This window comes from Pogoniulus pusillus, chromosome 20 (genome assembly GCF_015220805.1).
Source record: "Pogoniulus pusillus isolate bPogPus1 chromosome 20, bPogPus1.pri, whole genome shotgun sequence".
NCBI lineage: Eukaryota > Metazoa > Chordata > Aves > Piciformes > Lybiidae > Pogoniulus > Pogoniulus pusillus.
This window is the reverse complement of record NC_087283.1, coordinates 3207914-3231220: the sequence shown is the minus strand read 5'-3', so window position 1 is coordinate 3231220 and position 23307 is coordinate 3207914. Positions and strand designations below refer to the sequence as shown.

The 23307-nt window shown below is 43.1% G+C and overlaps 1 protein-coding gene across 3 annotated transcripts in view; it reads right to left on the bottom strand.

The window, feature by feature from the left end:
* The window catches only part of CDH8 (cadherin 8), a 169721-nt gene extending 149334 nt beyond the window's left edge, over positions 1–20387 (bottom strand). For 2 of the 3 annotated variants that reach the window (XM_064159940.1, XM_064159941.1), the window contains exon 1: positions 20044–20387. In XM_064159940.1, coding sequence (XP_064016010.1) covers positions 20044–20295 — 252 coding nt within the window. In that variant the 5' untranslated portion in view covers positions 20296–20387. The remainder of the gene's footprint in view (positions 1–20043) is intronic. The other variant, XM_064159942.1, reaches the window with a different exon arrangement.
* Positions 20388–23307: the final 2920 nt, after the last annotated feature.

Here is a 23307-nt window from a genome sequence, read left to right as displayed (position 1 = left end):
GAGTGCCAGAGGTCATCTCAGCTCCAAAGACAAAGTGTCATTGAGGACTACAGAATTTTCTTTCCTAAGTAACTCCTGGGTCGATTAACTACCAAGTCCATTTCAGGTCAATTATCTAGCATTAACATAGACGTTAGCAGATGGTTTCTTAGATCCACCAAGAGACTGAGAACCCTACCAGCAGCTTTAGGCAACCCTAAACTCCCTCTGCAGCCCTGAGAGAGCTCCCTGTCTTTGTGCAGGTTTGTGCGAAAGCTGACAGCCGTCACTTTGCATACATTTCAGCCTTCCACGTCACTCGGGTGTAAAAATAGACACACCCTCTCACAGAGGGCCTGATTTGTAAAGGCACACAGCTAGCTTTCAGAGAGCACAGGAAAAATACTGACAAGTTCCTCATCCCACAGTTTGCTCCTATCACTAGGCAGGTATTTGAAAATACTCTCCCCCAAGATCAGAACACTGAGCAGCAGTTTCCATCCCTCTTCAATGCCCTTCCTCTAGGTTACACCATATCTCTTCACCTTGGCTCCCTGTGTTGTTATTGATGTTTAATTTTTTGTTAAAAGGGAAGAACATGAAGAGCAGACCCACTTTGGATTCTCAGGACTTCTTTGCTGAAGGCTATCTCTCTGGCCTGCATCAGGAGTGGTGTGACCAGTAGGACAAGGGAGGTTCTTGTGCCCCTGTGCTCAGCACTGCTCAGGCCACCCCCTGGAGTGCTGTGTCCAGCTCTGGGCTCCTCAAGTCAAGAGAGATGTTGAGGTGCTGGAAGGTGTCCAGAGAAGGGCAGCAAGGCTGGGGAGGGGCCTGGAACACAAACCCTGTGAGGAGAGGCTGAGGGAGCTGGGGGTGTGCAGCCTGCAGCAGAGGAGGCTCAGGGCAGAGCTCATTGCTGTCTGCAACTACCTGAAGGGAGGCTGCAGCCAGGTGGGGTTGGTCGCTTCTCCCAGGCAACCAGCAATAGAACAAGGGGACACAGTCTCAAGTTGTACTGGGGGAGGTCTAGGCTGGATGTTGTTAGGAAGTTGTTGGCAGAGAGAGTGATTGGCATTGGAATGGGCTGCCCAGGGAGGTGGTGGAGTTGCTGTCCGGGGAGGTGCTCAAGAAAAGCCTGGATGAGGCATTTAGTGCCATGGTCTAGCTGACTGGATAGAGTGGACATGTTCCAGTACCTCAACATCTCTCTTCAGTTGAGGGGCCCAGAACTGGACACAGCACTCAAGGTGTGGCCTGAGCAGTGCTGAGTCCAGGGGCAGAAGAACCTCCCTTGTCCTACTGGCCACACTGTTCCTGATGCAGCCCAGGATGCCATTGGCTCTCTTGGGCACACTGCTGGCTCATCTTCAGCTTACTATCCACCAGTACCCCCAGCATCTTTCACAATTGTCTTTCTCTGGGTCCTGTATTCATGAGAACCCTTGATATCAAAATGAGTGGAAACAGAAATGAAAACGTTGAACTCCACAACAGAAAACAGAGACTGAAAACTTTCATTGTAGGTCTAACATATGGCAGCCCTGAAAGCATCTGGGCTGCAGCCTGTCCTTAGCTTTGTATCTGTGGTTCAGTACAGTTTTCCTTGTCCTTTTGCACCGATTTACATCAGGAGGTTTGGGATAAATGAACTGTTCTAGAGTTACAACCCTGCTGCTTGGTTTTTTGTTGTTTGGGTTTATCATTTTTTTTCCCCTCACATAATGAGGGAAGAGAAAACCTGCATCAAGATGTGGTTTTGAGTCTTAAGTGGGGGGGGGAAAAAAGAGACCTATTTGCAATGCCAGTATTTAAACAATGTATTAGACGTATCTATATATACCCATGCACTTAGACTAATAGATATATTCTCCTGCAGTTCTGTATTAATCAAATGGAATATCCTGAAGTAGAATAGAGCACTAATAGAATAGCATTTCTGTTCACATTGCTTTGTACAAGCTTATTTGAGTTCTAATTGAGTGGTGAAATTCTCTCTTTTAATGCCTAGGTCTATTTGAAGGTTAGCTTTTGGTCCCACGGAGATAAAGGAAAATGTGCCAACATTTGAGAGATTTGATTACCTGTATAAAATTATGCTTGCTCATTTTTACTAGGCAAGACACTCTTGGGTAAAGTTATATTAAAGAGGGAATAGAAATAGTGTACATCCAAAGAAAATATTTTCCAATTATGCTTCAGAAGATGCAGAAAATATTACGTGTTAGGGAGGATTATGAATGAGATAATTACTGAGAGCCTAATGTACCTAAAGCTATAATAAGGAAGAGAGAAAAACATTAATAAGTGGTTATTGACTGTTCTTCCTGCTCTTTGTAATAAAAAGTCAGAACAGTACCAAGGACAAAGCTTTCCAGGGTGATATGTAATATACAAGAATACCTTTCCTACTTACATAGCCCACCATGAAATCATATTGGCTTTTGTCTAACACCCAAACCAGCTTACACCTCTCAAAACAAGCTTAAAAAGACATTTCTCCTATTAAGCCTCAGATGGAAATTTAAAAGAGCTTCAGAAATACCTAGAATAAATGTGTCCTCTTTCAAATGACTTCATTTTCACACATTTCTGAGGGGGAAGCTGCATTTCCCTAGGAATCCAGACTGCTACGTTGGTGAGGTACAGAATGACAACTAAACCACGTCTCATTATCTCTTTTTGATTCTCCGATCAGATGAACAACTCAATTGTTTCTGAGGAGCCCTGCATCAGGAATGGTGTGGTCAGCAGGAGCAGGGAGGTCATTCTGCCCCTGTACTCTGCACTGGTTAGACCACACCTTGAGTACTGTGCTCAGTTCTGGGCCCCCCAGTTTAGGAGGGACATTGAATTGCTTGAGCATGTCCAGAGAAGGGCGACGAGGCTGGGGAGAGGCCTTGAGCACAGCCCTACGAGGAGAGGCTGAGGGAGCTGGGATTGTTTAGCCTGGAGAAGAGGAGGCTCAGGGGTGACCTTATTGCTGTCTACAGCTACCTGAGGGGTGGTTGTGGCCAGGAGGAGGTTGCTCTCTTCTCTCAGGTGGCCAGCACCAGAACAAGAGGACACAGCCTCAGGCTGTGCCAGGGGAGATTTAGGCTGGAGGTGAGGAGAAAGTTCTTCACTGAGAGAGTCATTGGACACTGGAATGGGCTGCCCGGGGAGGTGGTGGAGTTGCCATCCCTGGAGCTGTTCAAGGCAGGATTGGACATGGCACTTGGTGCCATGGTCTGGCCTTGAGCTCTGTGGTAAAGGGTTGGACTGGATGATCTGTGAGGTCGCTTCCAATCTTGGTGATACTGTGAAAGAATATTTCAGCTTCCACATACATTGTTTCAATAGAGGTGTGATCAATAGTGAGGATCACAGGGTGGGGGGGAAGAAAAGGCTTTTTGAGTCGCTGCAGCTCTTTTTTTCACAGCGAGGCAGCACTCAGTACCCCATACAAAATTACCTTGGGTGTATTTTAATTGTTTTTGGTTGGTTGGTTTTTTTTTTTCCCTTTCATTTAGGCTAAAAGTGTGTGAAGGTAAAGTCACTACAGGGAAGGTTACCATTCTTTCTGAAAGAATGACAAAGGACAGGAACACTGCAAGGCTCACGCTGCAGAGAGGAAGCTGTGTGAGTGCTGTGGCTTTCTTATATCCTACACTTAATTTTAGACAGATCAACAGTTTCACTAATGAAATACATGCCCTGCTCTTTAGCATTGTTCCTCTTCTTAATGGGAATCCTTTTAATATTGTTAATAAGACTGGAGGGACTCTACAGGTGCCTTCTAATACCTGAGGAGAGCCTACAAGAAGGCTGCAGAGGGACTTTTCATGAGCAATAGGACAAGGGGAATTGTTTGCAGCTGAGGGAGAGTAGGTTTAGACTGGATCTTAGGAAGAAGCTTTTCAGTACAAGGGTGATAAGACCCTGGAACAGGTTATCCAGGGAGGTCGTGGGGCTCTCTTCCATGAAGTTGTTCAAGGACAGGCTGGATAAGGACTTGAGCAACCAAGTATAGTTGAGAGGCATGTGTGGCCATAGTGGGGAGGTTGGAGTAGATGGTTGGACTGGATGATCTTGCAGGTCTCTTCCAACCTGGTTGATTCTATGATTCTACTTCTGAGGTTCCTTCCAACCTAAGCCATATCTCTTAGATACACCTCTCAATCTGTGCAAATGCACAACACACACTCCCAGTTTGCATCTCAGTGTAGTCGCTACTTTTTCTTTCATCTCTCTGCCTCCACCAGACACTGCATGAACTACAATAAGATAGACTTAATGCCCAGCAACTTTACTAACTGCTTTTAAAATGAATTTGACTTACTGGATCTGAAGCTATTCAAAGTATCTGGGAGACTGGATCCCTCAAAAGTATTTTCATCAAGCTGAAGCAGTACTGCAAAGCATCCAACATCAACAAGCAGAAATTCAGGCTCCATAACAAAATGTATCACAGGGCATAATAAGGGCAAGCAACTTATCAATTAAGTGGCTGAGAAAAGAATAAATTAATGATTAACTACTACTGGGTTATTGGTCTCCCTGAGAATTCTCAAACAAGTGATCCTGAGAGAATTCTTTTGATAGTGTCTCATGGGCACAATGAAACACATGAGTGCCTGAAGGCTCTATCATGGTTATTAAAGCAGGAAGGTCAACAACAAAAGTGTCTTTTGAGGTCAGTTACTTTGTCCTACACCAGGAGACCTCCCTGTAGTGTGGAGAGTTCTACACTTTGGCCACAACAACCCCAAACAACACTGGGGACAGGGTGGCTGGAGAACAGCCAGGCAGTGCGCCCAGGTGGGCAGAAGAGCCAATGGCATCCTGGCCTGGATCAGGAACTCTGTGGCCAGCAGGACAAGGGAGGTTATTCTGTCCCTGTGCTCAGCACTGCTCAGGCCACAGCTTGAGCACTGCTGGCCACAGTCCAGTTTTGGGCTCCTCAATTCAAGAGAGATGTTGAGATGCTGGAAGGTGTCCAGAGAAGGGCAACAAAGCTGGTGAGGGGCCTGGAGCACAGCCCTGTGAGGAGAGGCTGAGGGAGCTGGGGGTGTGCAGCCTGCAGAAGAGGAGGCTCTGGGCAGAGCTCATTGCTGTCTACAACTACCTGAAGGGAGGTTGTAGCCAAGTGGGGTTGGTCTCTTCTGCCAGGCACCCAGCAACAGAACAAGGGGACACAGTCTCAAGCTGTACCAGGGGAGGTATAGGCTTGATATCATTAAGAAGTTCTTGCCACAGAGAGTGATTGGCATTGGAATGAGCTGTCCAGGGAGGTGGTGGAGTCACCATCCCTGGAGGTGTTCAAGAAAAGCCTGGCTGAGGCACTTAGTGCCATGGTCTGGTTGACTGGCTAGGGCTGGGTGCTAGGTTGGACTGGCTGAGCTTGGAGGTCTCTTCCAACCTGGTTGATTCTGTGATACACAGAGGACTATCACATGATTCAGCATTTGTATTCTTTCCGGCTGACAAACCTCCTTTTCTGAACTTTCATCTCCAAAGACTCTACCACTGGAAACCAAGTCTTATGACAAAATGGAGCCATAGTGGCCTGGTTTAGAGCAGGGAAAGCATCTCTTCTATTTTTCAGACATTCTGCAGTTTCCAGAATTTACAAATGTGTTCCTGATTCTGCATGGGAGATGTCAGCTGGAATAAAAACTGGCAGTTATCACCTTGTAAGACTGAAACACATTGCACAACAGATTCAAAGTGCTGCAGTGAACCTGCTGACTCAGGGTGGGCCTCCCTCCTGACCAGTAGGTCAAAATGTTCCTTTACCAATCTAATTTTGCCTAGCAGAGAATTGCCTCTTACAGTATTTGTCCAGAACACATTTCATGTAGACAGAAACATTTACTCCCTTAAAAATCCAAATATTTACTTACACATAGATACTACTCAGTTCCTACAGCTCCTTTCCTGATCAGTAATTTGCAGTAACTAGCAGGTGGTCTGCTCAAGTGATAGAATGTAGATCAATTACAGAATGATTCATTAATGGGATGATGGGTGCATTTGCCTTCTCCACAGCAAGACAAGTCTAACAATGTAACATTTGTCATTCCCATTCTCTGGTTTTGAGGTCTGATAACTCCACTGTGTCAAGCCTTGTGTTCAGTATATTTAAGTGTAGATACACTTGTTACCATATTAAGCTCCTAATTAGTTACACAGAACATAACTCTTGCAAACCATCACATGCACTTCAAAGTAATCATGAGGCTTCACAGAATCACAGAAATGTTTTGGTTGCAAAAGACCTCTCAGATCATTGAGTCCAACCATCAACCTAAGACCACCATGTCCATTAAACCATGTCCCCAAGTGCCATGTCCACACCTTTCTGAACACCTCCCTGGGCAGCCTGTTCCACTGCCTGACCATTCTTGCAGCAAAGAAATTGTTCCTAAAATCTAAATCTCCCCTGGCACAATGTTAGGCCATTTCACCTTGTGCTATCACCTGATCCCAGGGAGAAGAGACTGATCCCCACCTCACTCCAGCTTCCTTCCAGGTATCTTTAGAGAGCAACGAGGTCTCCCCTCAATATCCTCTTTTCCAGGCTAAACAATTCCAGTTCTCTCTGCTGCTCCTCGGAAGACTTGTTCTCTAGCCCCTTCACCAGCTTTATTGGCCTTTACTTCTTAGGCTTCACAACAGTACTCAGTTTTTACACCTTACAAAAGCATTACAGACTAGCAGGAGACAATACTGACTAGACTTTAACAGAGAACCACAAAGCTCATTCCCTGGCAGTACCAGAGATCTGAGCAACTGTGGACACTGAAAATTACTTCTCTGGCCACACTATCCTTCTGCATTTGTATTTTCTTCCTCAGCTTCTGTTTCATATCCTATTTAGACAATGACAGCTTTGAGGCAGGAATTGTCTCCTGCTCAAGAAAATGGATCAAAACTTTACCTGAGGCTCCTTAATACAAATGGCAGCATTAACAGCTTTCACATTTACTCTTGCTTGCTGAAGCATTCATCATTTGCTGTGCTTCAATTTACAGAAAGACATGTAAGCTTTAAACATATGTAAAGTGTTAAAAAATAAAAGCTACACAAGAAGCAAGGCCATGCATGCTGAGACCCCCTTATAAAAAACAACAACCCTCCCATGGCTTAAATCTCAGTTCAGTCTGTAAACCTTTTTGTGCTAAGAGAAATCCTGCTATATGCTTTAAATGATTTAAGTAACTTCTGTTTATTGATATGAAAACCCCATGCAAAGGAGAAGTCCTTGCATAGTTAGATCAGCACCTGCTCTCAGTTAGGCAAATATTCTAACAGGTAGGTGGAATAACCAACAAAACCATCAAGACCCATTAATTAGCAGAAATAAACCAAAGCATCTGAAATACTGTCTTGTTTCAGGTGATTTTGCATGAAGGAAGAAACAAACATTTTTGCCTCTGGACATTGTATTTCCTTGTCTGTGTGACAAGACAGCAATAGGAAATGCCAAGTGTGCCAATAGTCTACACTAAAGGCTTTAGACTGCATAATAATTAGAGAACAGGTTGCCTGCAAAACAGACAACTGAAAAAGAAAACCAAAAACCCACCAAAAAGGAGTGAAAAAGGAAGAGCAAGCATGCCACTAATTGTAGCTCCCAAAAATCCACCAAACCCAACCAGAAAAGGAGTGAAAAGGGAAAAGCAAGCATGCCACTAATTGTAGCTCCCAAAAATCCACCAAACCCAACCAGAAAAGGAGTGAAAAGGGAAGAGCAAGCATGCCACTAATTGTAGCTCCCAAAAATCCACCAAACCCAACCAGAAAAGGAGTGAAAAGGGAAGAGCAAGCATGCCACTAATTGTAGCTCCCAAAAATTCACCAAAAAACCCAACCAGAAAAGGAGTGAAAAGGGAATAGCAAGCATGCCACTAATTGTTGCTCCCAAAAATCCACCAAAAAACCCAACCAGAAAAGGAGTGAAAAGGGAATAGCAAGCATGCCACTAATTGTTGCTCCCAAAAATCCACCAAAAAACCCAACCAGAAAAGGAGTGAAAAGGGAATAGCAAGCATGCCACTAATTGTAGTTAGAAAGCTTACTCTGGAAAGAAACAACAACCTATGGTAGATGTTCATTAAGCTTTCTGAATTGGTAATGTCACACTCGCAGCCATTCGCATCATGCTTTAATATACAGGATCATCTTGCAGCAATTATGTTGCAAACCACCCCAAATTAATTAAAACAAAAAGCAAAAGGAAAGTGTTGTGCTTTGGTTTTTTTCTCCCCATTCACTTCACTATCCTGATTTTGTAGGTTGGCTGTATACCACGTCACAGCTCTTAATGATGCTTGTAGCTTGCTGACCTTAGAAAACAACGCGGTAGAGGAGCTGCGGTTTAGTTCAATTCTTCTGGCCTCTGTATTTCACGTCTGGATGCCCACCACCAGTTCTGCATATACTAAAATTCACCTTGTCTCAGTAACAATATCCCTCCTGTATGGAAGCAACAGTCTCAGTCAGGAAAAAAAAAAAATTATATATAGATATTAGATGAGGCAATTTCTGGATTTGAACCAGAAGATTACTGGGGCACTACAAACCGCTAAGAAATAGCTTTTGCTGGTTCTACCTACAACTGGGCTCCTTGCCTCCAGTGATCCTCTCTGAGTCACTCTTTTATTTCACTTCATTCCCCCTCATTGAGGAGATCTAACAGCAACATGAAGCATATCAAGTTGAAACGCAAACCCTCAGCTTTGCTTATATTCACCAGGGGCTGGGTGTGTAACAGTCACTGAGCTCAGTCCCCAGAACAAGAAAAAGGATTTCTTATGGTGCTCCTAATGATTCCTCCAGTTAATTCAGGAATGGCATTGATAGTCTCCAGGGAGAGCTACACTTACTTTTTCTTAGCTGCTGGCATGCCTGCTGTAAAATAAAAGCTCTGAAAGGAATCATGGAAAGGGAATCTCTACACTAAGAAAAAGTCCTCAGGAAAAAGGAAAGTTATATATTTTTCCATAGCGCTACAGGTGCTCCTCAGGGATCACCAAGAGGCTCCTCAAATGATAAATATTTGCTTAAATGTCTTCAGGAAAGTTATCTATATTTCACAGTATCATCAGGGTTGGAAGAGACCTCAAAGATCATCAAGTCCAACCCTTTACCACAGAGCTCAAGGCTAGACCATGGCACCAAGTACCACATCCAACCTTGCCTTGAACAGCTCCAGGGACGGCGACTCCACCACCTCCCCTGGCAGCCCATTCCAGTGTCCAATGACTCTCTCAGTGAAGAACTTTCTCCTCACCTCGAGCCTATTTCTTTTCAATACAACCTGCCCCACGCTTTGCTTTCAAGTAACAGCTACATTTAAACACTGCCTAAAATGCTTATCACAAGCAAATAATTCCTGTGAAGGAACTGAGTGCTTAAAACCAGATTTAATTTGGCCAAAAGACCCAAAAGACCTTCAGCTGTGAAGTCCTTGGTCTGTTGCACGACCTTAAATTGCTTTCACTTGACAAAATAAAGACAAAAAAACCCTCCAACTTTGAAGAAACAAAATTTATGCAAACACTTCCCAATTATTTTCTCATGCAGATTGATTTTTCTTCTTGTGATGGCTGTGAATGTGTGTTTACGACATCTTAAAAACCCAGAGCTGACCACCAGCTTGGAAGGCAGCCTTCCTCAGGTCTAATTCCCTTGATGAAGCTATCACAGTATCACAGTATCATCAGGGTTGGAAGAGACCTCACAGATCATCAAGTCCAACCCTTTACCACAGAGCTCAAGGCCAGACCATGGCACCAAGTGCCACGTCCAGTCCTGCCTTGAACAGCTCCAGGAACGGCGACTCCACCACCTCCCCGGGCAGCCCATTCCAGTGTCCAATGACTCTCTCAGTGAAGAACTTTCTCCTCACCTCCAGCCTAAATTTCCCCTGGCACAGCCTGAGGCTGTGTCCTCTTGTTCTGGTGCTGGCCACCTGAGAGAAGAGAGCAACCTCCCCCTGGCCACAACCACCCCTCAGGTAGTTGTAGACAGCAATAAGGTCACCCCTGAGCCTCCTCTTCTCCAGGCTAACCAATCCCAGCTCCCTCAGCCTCTCCTCATATCAGCCACTTCAGCTCCAAAGCTCTTACTGCATGCGCGCAGGCACTAAATGAATTCATCTCAACACATCTCTCCTTTAAAGGCACAATTATTTTTAAGGCTTTCATGAGATGAATCCGTGGCAAATCGAGGAACATGGCATCAGGACCTGACCAGGACAGTCAAAAGGCAACAGGTTGGGTGACTTTTGGTAAGTCACTGCTATCTGAGAGCTTCTGGGTGGCCTATGGGAAAGACGTTTGTCAAGTTCACAAAGGACAAACTTTTAGGGAAAGAACACCATCACAATTGGCACTAATTGCTAGTCAAATTGACAGCTGGAACTGAAGCAGCCTGACAGCACCAGAGGTGGGCCCTACAGGTAGAAATTGAAAATCATTTACTAGAGCAATGTTGGAAATACTAAACGATCAGAGGGCATCTGCAGAATATCATCTGGAACGCTCTGCTCCATTTTTCATACTGTCACTTCAGGAGTTTGCATGCATGCTAGGAAAACATTTCAATTAATTGTGAGAAAGATCAAGTGTTTGGATCAATATATTGAAAAAAGTGCACAAGCTTCTAATTCTTCACCAAAAAAGCACTGCAACAACAAAAAAACAACCCTCTGTGTTAGCTACTGTTTTTCAGAAGATGAGAAATCTTTGTGGCCTTAGGAGAATGACAGGGGGATTTAAGCAAAAGATATGTTCAAGTAGCATCAGAGAATCCAAATGCCTAAGCACACAGAGTATAATCATGCCCACCATACACACCATTTATTATCTTAGAAAAAAATGCAACTCCAACACTTAAACATCACAAAACACTGCAATAAAAACAATATAGAAACAAAAACAATCCAACAAGCCCAAAACAAATGAAAAAAACACAAATAAAACAAAAAACTAAACCAACAGAACAAAAACAATCAAGAAAGAAAGCACACACAAAAATGAAACAGAACCTAAGCTAACTAAACCTATCCCAACTTTCTTACATAACCCAAACTAGCTAAACCTATCCCAACTTTCTTACATTAACCCAAACTAACTAAACCTATCCCAACTTTCTTACATAACCCAAACTAGCTAAACCTATCCCAACTTTCTTACATAACCCAAACTAACTAAACCTATCCCAACTTTCTTACATTAACCCAAACTAACTAAACCTATCCCAACTTTCTTACATAACCCAAACTAGCTAAACCTATCTCAACTTTCTTACATAACCTAAACTAACTAAACCTATCCCAACTTTCTTACATTAACCCAAACTAACTAAACCTATCCCAACTTTCTTACATTAACCCAAACTAACTAAACCTATCCCAACTTTCTTACATAACCCAAACTAGCTAAAGCTATCCCAACTTTCTTACATTAACCCAAACTAACTAAACCTATCCCAACTTTCTTACATAACCCAAACTAACTAAACCTATCCCAACTTTCTTGAAGCTACTCTACACTTACTAAAACCTAAGGTTGAAATCACATCACGGAGCTGTTCCAACTTCCATACAGAAAACACACAGCTGTGGCATTTGGCAGGTTGAGCCTTTATAATGCAAGATTTATCATTACCTTGACATTAAAATGCATTCCTTCAAGTGTTTTCCACATTGGTGGCCTATCCTGGTATGTGCCACGTTTTTACTTTAATAGTGTGAGGCAGAAACAGAGGAAACATCTCAGGAAATGCCTTATGGAAGTTATTACCAGCCCAGTTGTGCTAAGTGACATTCAAGTGTTTCAAATGGTGACTCTACTTAAATTGTATTTACATCATGCTCTCAGATTGGAGATGAGTGAGCATGGAAGTGTTCAGCCTCACACAGTGGTAGCTCCAGAAATGAGGTTTTAGGATCTGAAGGTACATCTTGTCTGTTAAACCTAAAAGAAGGCTGCAGAAAGACTTTTTTACACTGTATAAGTAGACACTGTTGATGCTCTTCAAACTATCTTGGTTTAATGTATATATTCCAAGGAGAAATTTCTTGAAACTTAACACAAAATGAAATCTGTTTGGCCTCAGGAATACTTGTTTAAAGCCCACTGCTTTTGTCAGGCTTCTCTAAAATATTGCACACAATATTTATTGTCTTTGCAGTAACATTTCATTAAGAGGTTTTCTCAGAACTCCTTATACTGCTGCTTACTAAGCTGATTTAGACCATGTTAACTGGAGCATTCTATAAAGGACAGAGTCATCTCTTCTCCTTCAAAAGGATAGAGTCATCTCTTCTTCAAAAGCACACAAAAGGCAGGGGGAATTAGTATCTTCCATAAAGAATACAGCAGCAGAATAAATGATACATTTCAGCTTCTGGGAGTTTATTAAACATAAGTAGGAAAATTAGTGTATAATTATGGCTGCAAAACAACAACAAAAATCTAGGGCTCAGAAAGCAATGTTGACTTTGCAACATTTCAGATATTGAATATTTTATGGCATGCATTTAAACCATAGACAGCAAAACATACAAGTGTTTATTAGGAGGAAAAGAATCTGTGCAGTATGGGGATCTGATTTCTGCTGCTCTGCAAAACCTCTACCAATGCATTAGCATAGGACCACGGCATACCCTGTGAAACCTTAGCTGGGACTGTACTGCACCTGTCCTTGGAGATATTCAAAGTGAGGCTCAAGAGGACTTTGGACAACCTGATCTAGTTGAGGATGCTCCTGCTTACTGCAGAGAGGGTTGGACTAGATGACCTTTAGAGATCCCTTTCCAACTCAGACCACTCTATGACTCAATGATATATCACAACTCTTTCCTCCACTATGAGAAACAGCAGGTAATTCATTCTTAAAGCAACCCCAGCCTTAGTTACATACATTTCTGGTTTGCAGCACCCAAGTGCAGCAGCATTGCCAGGTAGCCATTATAATCACAAGCTCAACACAGGAATAAAAAGGAAAACATATGGAAAGAAGTTGTTTCATTAAAATCTTGTTTACTTCGCCTATATGCATCACTTGCACTTCAACAGAACTATTTATAGTTTTGAACAAGTAAGACTTCACCATTGCCTTGTTAAGGGATAAAATGTATGTTGGCAATGAAATCAAAGATTGCATAAAGCATGTATAATGTAGAACATACAGCTTGCAGCTATTTATAAGTGCTCTCTGCGTTTCCAGGTTCGGTTTTTACAGTAGCGCAGCCTGAAGCACTTAACTGTGAAAACATAATGCCTCTTTACTGCTCCTCCTACAGGAAAATTATTTCTCATCTAAAGGCCTCTACCTAAGCCCCATACATCAAGTGAAAAGTCTCCACCACTCCAAAATGCAAAAGCTGTCTAGCTCCCTCGTCCTACAAGCCGTACGAAGCCGCCCTGCGTTTAACGCAGCAAAGACACCTTTCGCCTAAGCCAGAAGCAAAGAACAACTACTCCACAGTCACAGAGATAAAACATCCACCTGAGACTCCACTACACCACAGAGTTGGCTCTGGCCACTTTCTTTCTGTGCCTCATTAGCATTCTGCCTTGTTTCCACCTCTGTCCAGGTGTTCCAGAGCAACTCTTCAGGAGTTACTACAGCTCTCCTACTCACCGCATGCCGCAGATGCGACACAGCAGCTGTGCAGGAGATCCAGGTGCTGCTCTGCCCTGGCCCACTCATTTTACAGATCTCTCCTCACAGAGGCTGTGTGCAAAATATGCAATATATACTGTGGCACTGCAGCTAGCTTAATTAAAACCAAAAAAGGCAGGGAAGGCTCCGGGAGAAAGCAGAGTACTGCCAGAGGAGTGCTATCACAGAAACAGCACGCATCTGACTGACCATAAGTGGCGATTTGTGTCTGGACACAACTGTTGATTCATTTAGAAGCAAGTCAGGGAACATAAAAACAAACAAACACCAGACCAAACCAAAGAAAAACCTTCATGCCCTCTTCTGTTCTGCCCATGCTTTATACTCACAAACAACAACCTGTAACACATCAGCTATCCCAGGTTTCTTGACTAAAACCGCCTATTAATTCAGGGATATCCCATTTGAAACACCTCAGCTAACACGTCCCACAAACCAGGAGCTACAGCAGTATCCTCCAAACCTATTTCCTAATGCTTTTTAACTCTATTATGTCACTGTGAATTCGGTGGCTGTCTCCTGTGGCATTTGCTACACCACAGATTTCACAGCACATCTGCCATGGTGCTGTAAATGCATGCAGAGGAGACTCAGAAAATGCAGCACTGTGCATCCAGTAAAAGTTCTATCTAACTAATCAAGTCCCCAGGGACAGCATGCAGTGTCACAAGGCATCGCGCTCTACACTCGAATGAGGTTGTCAGCCACTGGGAGGCCTGCAAACTGCTGACAGCAATATGCAGTATGTGAAACCTTCTGCAGCAGACTCAGTAGCTGTGCAAAGTAAGTAGCTGCATCTTAGATGAAGCAAAAGAACCTAAAATGATGAAGTAGGAAAGGGTGTCTCTCTTTCTAGATTATATTGCTGTGGACAAAAGCCATTTGAAGTGTGTCACGCACATGTGAAAAAGGTTATTGTACAGGCTTCTCAAAATGGATGCATTTATAGACAGCACCATAAAATGGTTTGGGTTGGAAAAGACCTCCAAGATCACCAGGTCCAACTGTCAGCTTAAGACCATGACAGCCATTAAACCACATCCCAAAGTGCCCACACTTTTCATGAACACCTCCAGAGATGGTGACTCTACCACCTCTCTGAGCAGCCTGTTCCCATGTCTGATCACTCTTTCAGTAAGGACTTTTTTCCCTAATACCCAATCTAAACCTCCCCTGGCACCATCTCAGGCCCTGAATACATGTCCATGTGACAACAACATGGAATTTATTACAATACCACGTGTCAAAATACATGAAATATTAATGCAGACAGAAAAACTAGATATTTTTGGGTAGCATTTTATAGAGACATCTCACCAATTTACAAATCACCTTAACAGGCTGGATGGGTGGGCAGAGGCCAATGGGATGAGATTTAACAAGGCCAAGTGCAGGGTTCTGCACTTTGGCAACAACAACCCCAAGCAGCACTACAGGCTGGGGACTGAGTGGCTGGAGAGCAGCCAGGAGGAAAGGGACCTGGGGGTACTGATAGATAGTAAGCTGAAGATGAGGCAGCAGTGTGCCCAGGTCGCCAAGAGAGCCAATGGCATCCTGGCCTGCATCAGGAACAGTGTGGCCAGTAGGACAAGGGAGGTTATTCTTCCCCTGTACTCAGCACTGGTCAGGCCACACCTTGAGTGCTGTGTCCAGTTCTGGGCCCCTCAATTCAGGAAAGATGTTGAGGTGCTGGAACATGTCCAGAGAAGGGCAACAAAGCTGGTGAGGGGCCTGGAGCACAAATCCTATGAGGAGAGATTGAGGGAGCTGGGCCTGTTTAGCCTGGAGAAGAGGAGGCTCAGGGGTGATCTTATTACTGTCTACAACTACCTGAAGGGGCATTGTAGCCAGGTGGGGGGTGGCCTCTTCTCCCAGGTAACCAGCAATAGAAGAAGTGGACACAGTCTCAAGTTGTGCCAGGGCAGGTCTAGGGTGGATGTTAGGAAGAAGTTCTTCACAGAAAGAGTGATTTCCCATTGGAATGGGCTGCCCAGGGAGGTGGTGGAGGCACCGTCCCTGGGGGTCTTCAAGAAAAGACTGGCTGAGGCACTTAGTGCCATGGTCTGGTTGATTGGATAGGGCTGGGTGCTAGGTTGGACTGGATGATCTTGGAGGTCTCTTCCAACCTGGTTGATTCTATGATTTGGACACATTTTTACAGATGTGTGATGCTTATTTTGTTTAATGTTGATCCTACTGAATCTAACAATGGAAACTGACATTATGAGTGCATATTGGTCAAACTCGCTCTGAGAAGTTCAAAAATGAAAGCAAAGGATTTTCTCCTCTCTTGGAATCATCAAAGGAAACCAGCTAAACTTTGAGAGGGTTTAATTTGACTGCTTTTAGGAGTCTCACCATAGATTCTTTCACTTATTACAGTAAAGACATTGAGAATGCCTTCACTATATGCTCATGCAGAACAGCAATGAGTGAGTGGCACTGAAGAGTGTGCAGCTGTACTATTAACACCCCAAGTTCTAGAAGCTGTTCCTCCTGGAAAAAAATGAGCAGCCTAATAAAAGGTGTTACATATCTCTGTAAATCTTAAGCTTTCTCTGTACTTCAGAAACTTGGGTATTAGATCTTTTCAGCTAACAGAATGAATGCATAGACTCTATGTGCAGGCCTGTATTTAGAAAGGGATCCTGTATGATGTTTATATTTCCTGTAATTAATCTGGATTTCAGTTGTATTTTTTGCTGCTACACTTATTTTTTTTTGCTGCTATGTGTTTCAACTCCATTAAAATCAAAATGTCTATATTCAGTGTCTTTCCATTCACTGGCACAAAAAACCCCAACATTAGTTAAGTATCCCAGATTCATAGAATTGCTTAAGTTGGAAGAGACCTCAGAGATCATCTAATTCCACCCTTCCCACCTTGGGCAGGGATGCCTCTCAACTAGACTAGCTGCTTAAGGCTTCATCCAACCTGGCCTTCAACACCCCCACAAAGGAGGCATCCATAACCTTCCGGGGCAACCTATTACAGAGCCTCACCACCCTCACACTGAGAAGCTTCTCCCTATGATCCAGTCCCAGCTTCAAACCATGCCTGTCTCTAGACATCCTTATGAAAAATCCCTCTTCAGCCATCCTGTAAGATGCCCTTCAGCTACTGGAAAGGAGCTCTAAGATGCCCTTGGAGTCTTCTCTTCTCCAGGCTGAACATCAGCTCCCTCAGCCTGTCCTCATAGCAGAGGTTTTCCAGCCCTTGGATCATCTTATCAATATTATGCTGAGCAGTTCTTAAGAGCCAAATTATCAGTGGGCTTTAAAGGTGTATTTGAGAACATGCATTAAATTCAGCTTGTGTGTACATCATTTCTTCCAGTATAGAAACTTGGGTTTGCATTTACTCTCTGTGACTGGACAACTCACACATGACTACAAAAAATACCAACTACACTCTATAAAACTGCAACCAAATCCTACATACCTAACTGCAACCAAATCCTACATACCTAAATTTGCTTTAAGAATGTTCCTTTGGAAGCAACTCTGAACTCAGTTTGTTTCAAGATTATACTACTGCTTTGAACATGTAAAAAGTACATATAAGCAACACCTGTGTCCAGAAAAATGCAGCAATAGGTGGTATAGTGCCTGCCATTATTCTCCTCACAGTATTAAGCCTCTCAACATTAATTCACTCTATCACATTCTGCAAAGTGCCCTTCACTCAAAGTCATTCAAATAAAAGAACATCAAGGTAAGTCACAGGGCAGAAAAATAGTTGATAGAGCAAGTCACAGAATGAAAGAGATACTCTAAGTGAGCAAATCCTTTGGCAAAGGGCAAAACTGCATGGTTGGAGGAAGGGTATAAGTAGAAAAAGAAGAAGCTACTGTGAGTTGTGAAAAGGAGGTTAGTTTAAAATTACACTGGATAAGAAACCAATGAGAACGACAGAGAAACCACAGCCCAGGGTAAAGGGAGAAGTGCAGCACTTTGGTTGTGACGTTCTGTACACCTTTAGGTTTCGGGAAGAAGGATTTGCCATGAACTATAATTGAGGGAGTTGCTACTTTATGATCAGGAAGGATTAAGAGCATCCCTAGAAAAAAAACCTGCAAAGTACCTCTGTTCCCACTGGCTACAGCAGGCTTTGAAAGCAGCTAGGGTGCTTATAAACTTTAGGAAAGAAAAACAGGTTAGAAACAGGGCTGACTCTTCTGCAGAGGTAAAAAACACAGACAAGAATTAGAGGAATATTTTAAACCATTTTCATGAATAAAACAAGGACTTCTCCCTATGGGAGCCAATTTCACTTTTTGCTCATTTCCATCTATATCATGCAGGGTTTTAATTATGCAGCAGTCTCAACAAATAGATTGTTCACAGCATTTTAGAGTAGCTAATTCTTTGAAAATGCCAGCTGAAGATGGGATAATGTCTTTATTGGGTTGGCTTAGTTTAACCCACCCACTTCTAGTCACTTTGACAACCCAGGATATTATATCCACCAAACCGTCCCTAACGTTGTAAAAATATTAAGACAGGGATACACCATGGAAATCAAGGTGCTACAAAGTACCAGCTTGGGATTCTCCCTGGCTTCTCCAAAGCGACTCAAAACCATACAGAAAGCTTGATCAAAAAGAATGGGTTGGCTAAAATAGTTGAAGATCTGAAACAAGCATATTAGTGTCTCTCTGGAAAATCAGCTATGTTACTAACAACAGAAAAACAGGTGAGAACAGGTATGTATTAGCTGATCTAAATGTTCATTAACACAGTGCTCAGCAGTCACTGGGCATAAAGCTTGTTACACCTTCTGACTCCACGTTTTGACAAGAAAGTGGATACATCAGGGAAGATTTAAGGATGCATTTGGTCAGACCCTACATGGAGTACTGTGTGCACAAGAAGGACATTGAACTGTCAGGGCAAGTTCAGAGAAGGTCATGAAGATGCTCAGAGGGCTGCAGCAGCTCTGCTATGAGGACAGAGTTGAGGATCTGCATCCTGGAGAACAGAAGGCGTCAAAGAGCCCTTAAAGTAGCCTTCCAGTATCTGAAGGGGGCTACAGGAAGGCTGGGGAGGGACTATTTACAAGGTCTTGTAATGAGAGGTTGAGGAGTAATGGATTTAAACCAGCAGAGGGGAGATTCAAACTACATGTTAGGAAAGGGTTATTTGCAGTGAGGGTAGTGAGACACTGGCACAGGTTGCCCAGGAAAGTTGTGAATGCTCCCTCCCTGGAGGTGTTCAAGGCCAGGTTGGATGAGGTCTTGAGCAACCTGTTCTAGTGGGAGGTGTCCCTGCCTATGGCGGGGGTTGGAACTGGATGAGCTTTGAGGTCCCTTCCAACCCAAACCATTCTCTGATTCTATGTTTTCTCAATAGCAGAACTAGCTATTGACAGTTCCTTCATTATATCCTCTTCATTTACCCTGAGATTTTCCCAAGTGATCATGAATTAACAGGTATCCATAATTTACCTTCTCTAGATTCCCCCTCCAGAGTCAGTTGCCAGGTGATCTGACAGTTATGTAGCTGGCTATTTACAGGGAACTGAACTTTAGAGATAAACAATCAAGGTATTTATAACTGCTGACTATAGGCCAAATATGCATTTAGGATGAGATAATTATTCTCTAAGAATACTTCAAAAGGTAATTCATTCCTGATGAATGCAGATGGCCCGTGATCTCTACTTAGAGAATGAACAAGGCAGGAGGTAATACACCCAGCAACAGAATGAGCTAATGCATGGCAAGAGTCAAAGGCTTAAAGCAACAGGCAAGCTGGCACATGGGAAAACAGAAGAGTTTTCCTTCTGTTATCTTTGTGGCTGTAAATGATAAAATCTGTGGCAGGGATGTTCCATCATGTGTGTGCATATCAGGCCACCCTCCATCCCCACAGCAGTGCCTTGTAATTTGCTGTACACTTCACACTTCCCTTTGTGGTTTGGATTTTTTGGTTTTGTTGCCTTGGATTCTCAGGGCATAAATAACTTCTGTCTAATAAGGCTGGAGATAGAAAACGACCTAGAGTTTGAATGAAGTCATAGGAACGGATTTTGAATTAACAGGAATATAGTACAAAAGGCTGCTTGGGTGAAAAAGTTCAGCAGACAGAAGTGAAGAGTGGTGATCACCAATGCCAAAGAAAGGATGGGAACGTTCTTGTGGTGTATTTTAGTCAAACGGAACATGTATAATTTTGTTGTAATTATCGAGCTTGCCAGCCAGGAAACCGTACCCTTACAACGAGGTATACTGTAAAGCCTTTAAATGAAGCACATTTAGAAGTGTACTGGAGAAGATTTTCAAAGTAACAGAGCAACTCAGAGATGAATTTGTTAGAAGAAGGCAGCTGAGTGAAGACCTTCACATGCTATAGACAGTCAGAGAAAACAAGCAAATCTTGCCTTACCCGGCCAACTAGAATTGGTTCAGGTCCAGAAAATTCTTCCAGCACAAACATCTGATTCCAAACCCAGCCTCTCTTGGAACGGTTCAAAACTCTTTCTTCTCCAGTTAGCCTTTTTAGTCCTGTACTGGATCCACTTGGTAGTACTTGAGATTGATTCATTGGAGCCATATAAATGGAAGGCAGGACAGTAATCCATAGTATTACTAAGGGAGTCCAGGTATCCATAAGCATGTCCGTTAGTCTTTCTGGCATTGTGCCGCAAGCTATGCAAATCACCACAAGAACGAAATGGTTATTTTGCTCTCCTCCAGACTGTAGCAATCCAATGCATCATGCAGCACAGAACATTTACTTACAGCTCCTCCATGTGTTTACAAGACACTCGAGGTAAAAATAGCTTAGATTATAAAAACATGATCCATTGAGTTTTCCAGTCATTAAAGATTCCTGGATGGGAAAGAGAAAAAAAGAAGAACATCAATGGTGAAATCAGTGACTGAATGGCTTAGAAAGCATTATGAAGGACCTTATTTACTGTCATATAACAAGCCATAGTAGGTTTTAAAGATGCATTTAGTATTAGTGAATATGAAATAAGTTAAATAAAGTGTTTCTGTGGATTCCTTCCTGAAACAATGAAAGAGGACCCAGAAAAATGATTACACACAGTGAGAAAAACATTTTCCTTGCAGTTTGTCTTAGGGTCTGAAGAAGCTCCTGGCTTTCTTGCTAGTCTGTACCTTTTATGTGGTCAGTTATAAATACTTAGCATGACAAATAATAAAAGTCCAATTAGATAATGCTGTTGCATACAGACTTGCTCTCCTCTACAAGAAGTCAAAAATAAATTGTTTCTTGTAAGCATCCGAGGCTCCAGCAATACATTCTCATTCTAGTCATTATCTAGCTGCAGCAGCACTGCTAAGTTCACTGTGAAATCCATGATACCCAAAACAGGCCTTAAGTAAGCTCATTTATGCACATCTGCACTACAGGACTCTCAGTGTCTCTCTCTCACTTTCAGAGGAAAGACAGAGTCAGATTTTATTTCAAAGACATGTTCCCTGATGGACACTGGGCAGCATTTTGTCTTTCTTCCCCCATCCAGCCTTTCAAGTATTAGAAGGCCACATCAGGTTTCATCTCAGTCTAAATATTCCTTGAAAAGGACAAGCAAGTCAACATAGTAGGGCTTGCTAATGCCACAGTGATTGGCAAACCCTGAAATTCAGCTATGAAACACTTAGAAAGATAGATGGGATATGGCTCAGGGAGCAGGGCTGCATTACAGCTGCTCTAATGAGGCTGGAGTTATGTAAAAAGATTCCCAATATATTTCCTTTGACTCATACCCAAACAATCTCATGAGAAATCACTATGTATAAGATAGGTACAAATGTCTACTTGAAGCTTCCATGAGAATGATCAGAGGCCATATTAGCAAAGGCTGAGACAACTGGGTTTGCTCAGCCTTAAGAAGAGAAGGCTTGGGGGGAGATCTTATTGCCACATACCAGTACAGGAAGGGTGGCTGCCAGTAGGATAGAGACTCCCTTTTTACAAGGAGTCCCATGGAAAAGACAAGCAGCAACGGGGACAAGTTAGTCCTGGGCAGACTCCCATTCAACTCCAAAGGACCATTTTTACCTCATGAGAACAGTCAGACATTGGAACCATCTCCCAGGGGAAGCAGTGGATTCCTCTACACTGGACAGTTTGAGAATTCATCTGGAGAGGGTGCTGGGCCAGCTCATTTCAACTCCACTATCACCCAGAGAGGTTGGGCCAGATGATCCTCTCGGGGTCCCTTCCAACCTGGCATTCTGTGAGTGTGTGATGCTGTGCCTTAAGTTGGCTTCTTTTTTTCCCATTTGCAACTTAGTTCCTGGTGTTGCATGTCTAAACTCTTGGGGCTGTGGGGGTTTGTTTTCAGAGGGGTGGGTGCGATGGTTGGAGCACCTTTAGGTTCAGAGAAGGCAACATCTGAAAGCATGAATAAGACCAGTAAAAGCCAGTTGTTATTTTTAAACCAAACAAGCCAAAAACCAATTTCTATTTTTTTTCCCTTTTAAACTCCAGCAATTGCCAAAGCAACTGTGAAATCTGTTGCATGAAAACCTTACACTGTGAGAAACTTGTCTTGTTAAAAGGGGAGCCGAGCTGTTATCAAGCTAAAACTCAATATCTCAAGCAGCATGCAAGAACGGTAAGCTAATAGCGCAGTGCTTTGACAATGCATCAAGAATGAGGTGAAGATCCATTACAGGAGGAACTGTGTGGCTGAGAAACGCTGTTTAAGCCTCATTGCCGACTGAGACTGAAAGAAAGAAATCAGAGAACGTCCTAAGATCTCACAAAGAAACTTTGGGGGGGAAACGTGTGGGAAGCAAGAGGCCTTCAATCTCTCCGAGTTCTCTCCATCCCAGAAAGGGGAAAGGAATGAGAGGCAAACAGACTGTCAGGTCACCCTCTGAAAACCCTCTTCACTCGGGGGAGTTAAAGGGAGGTTACTGCTGCTGATTTCTAGCCCATGTTAAAAAGATGGTAGTGGAAGGTATGAAGAGAGAGAAACAGGCAGACTTTCAATGAAAGCAGCTAAGTGTGCCTGAGATCCTCGTGGGTGGGTGTGTGTGTGACAGAGATTTCTGATTTCTTCAGCTGAAACACAGGAGAAATGTATTAATAGATCTTGGAAGTCTCTCACTACCTGGTTAATTCTATGGTCTTCAAACAACAGCTCAGATTCAAAAGCTAACTAGGGGCATAATCTGAAAACCCAACTTGAGGATCTTTTGCTCTGGCTGAGTTTTCATTTCTCTATATACAAAACTGGTTTTGACCCAGAGACCCACCAGATGCAGACCAGCACCTTGGCACCTTTTTCCAAGAAAGCCTTAAAAAGAACCCAAGTGAGCCATGAGAGACTTTCTTGCTCCTCCAGTACACATTGGTATAGCTCTTCTCAGGCAGAGGACTAAACAGTAGTAAAACCAACCACTTCTTTTCATAGTCAAGAAGCTTTTGGAAAACAATTGTTAATTAATCTACACAGACTGCTTTCTAAAAGAGATGAAATAAGGGAGATAAAACGCTATTATGCTCACAGAAACATTTCTGTTTGAAGAAAGAACAGGATATTTGTTTTTCAGACTGCCACTCTGAATCCTTGGCAAGCATTAAGTTCATTTCAGCACATCCCTCCTCAGGTCCTCCCCCAGACTTACTGCCTGTTACTCTTCACTTACTCCAATCAAATTTAGGTCC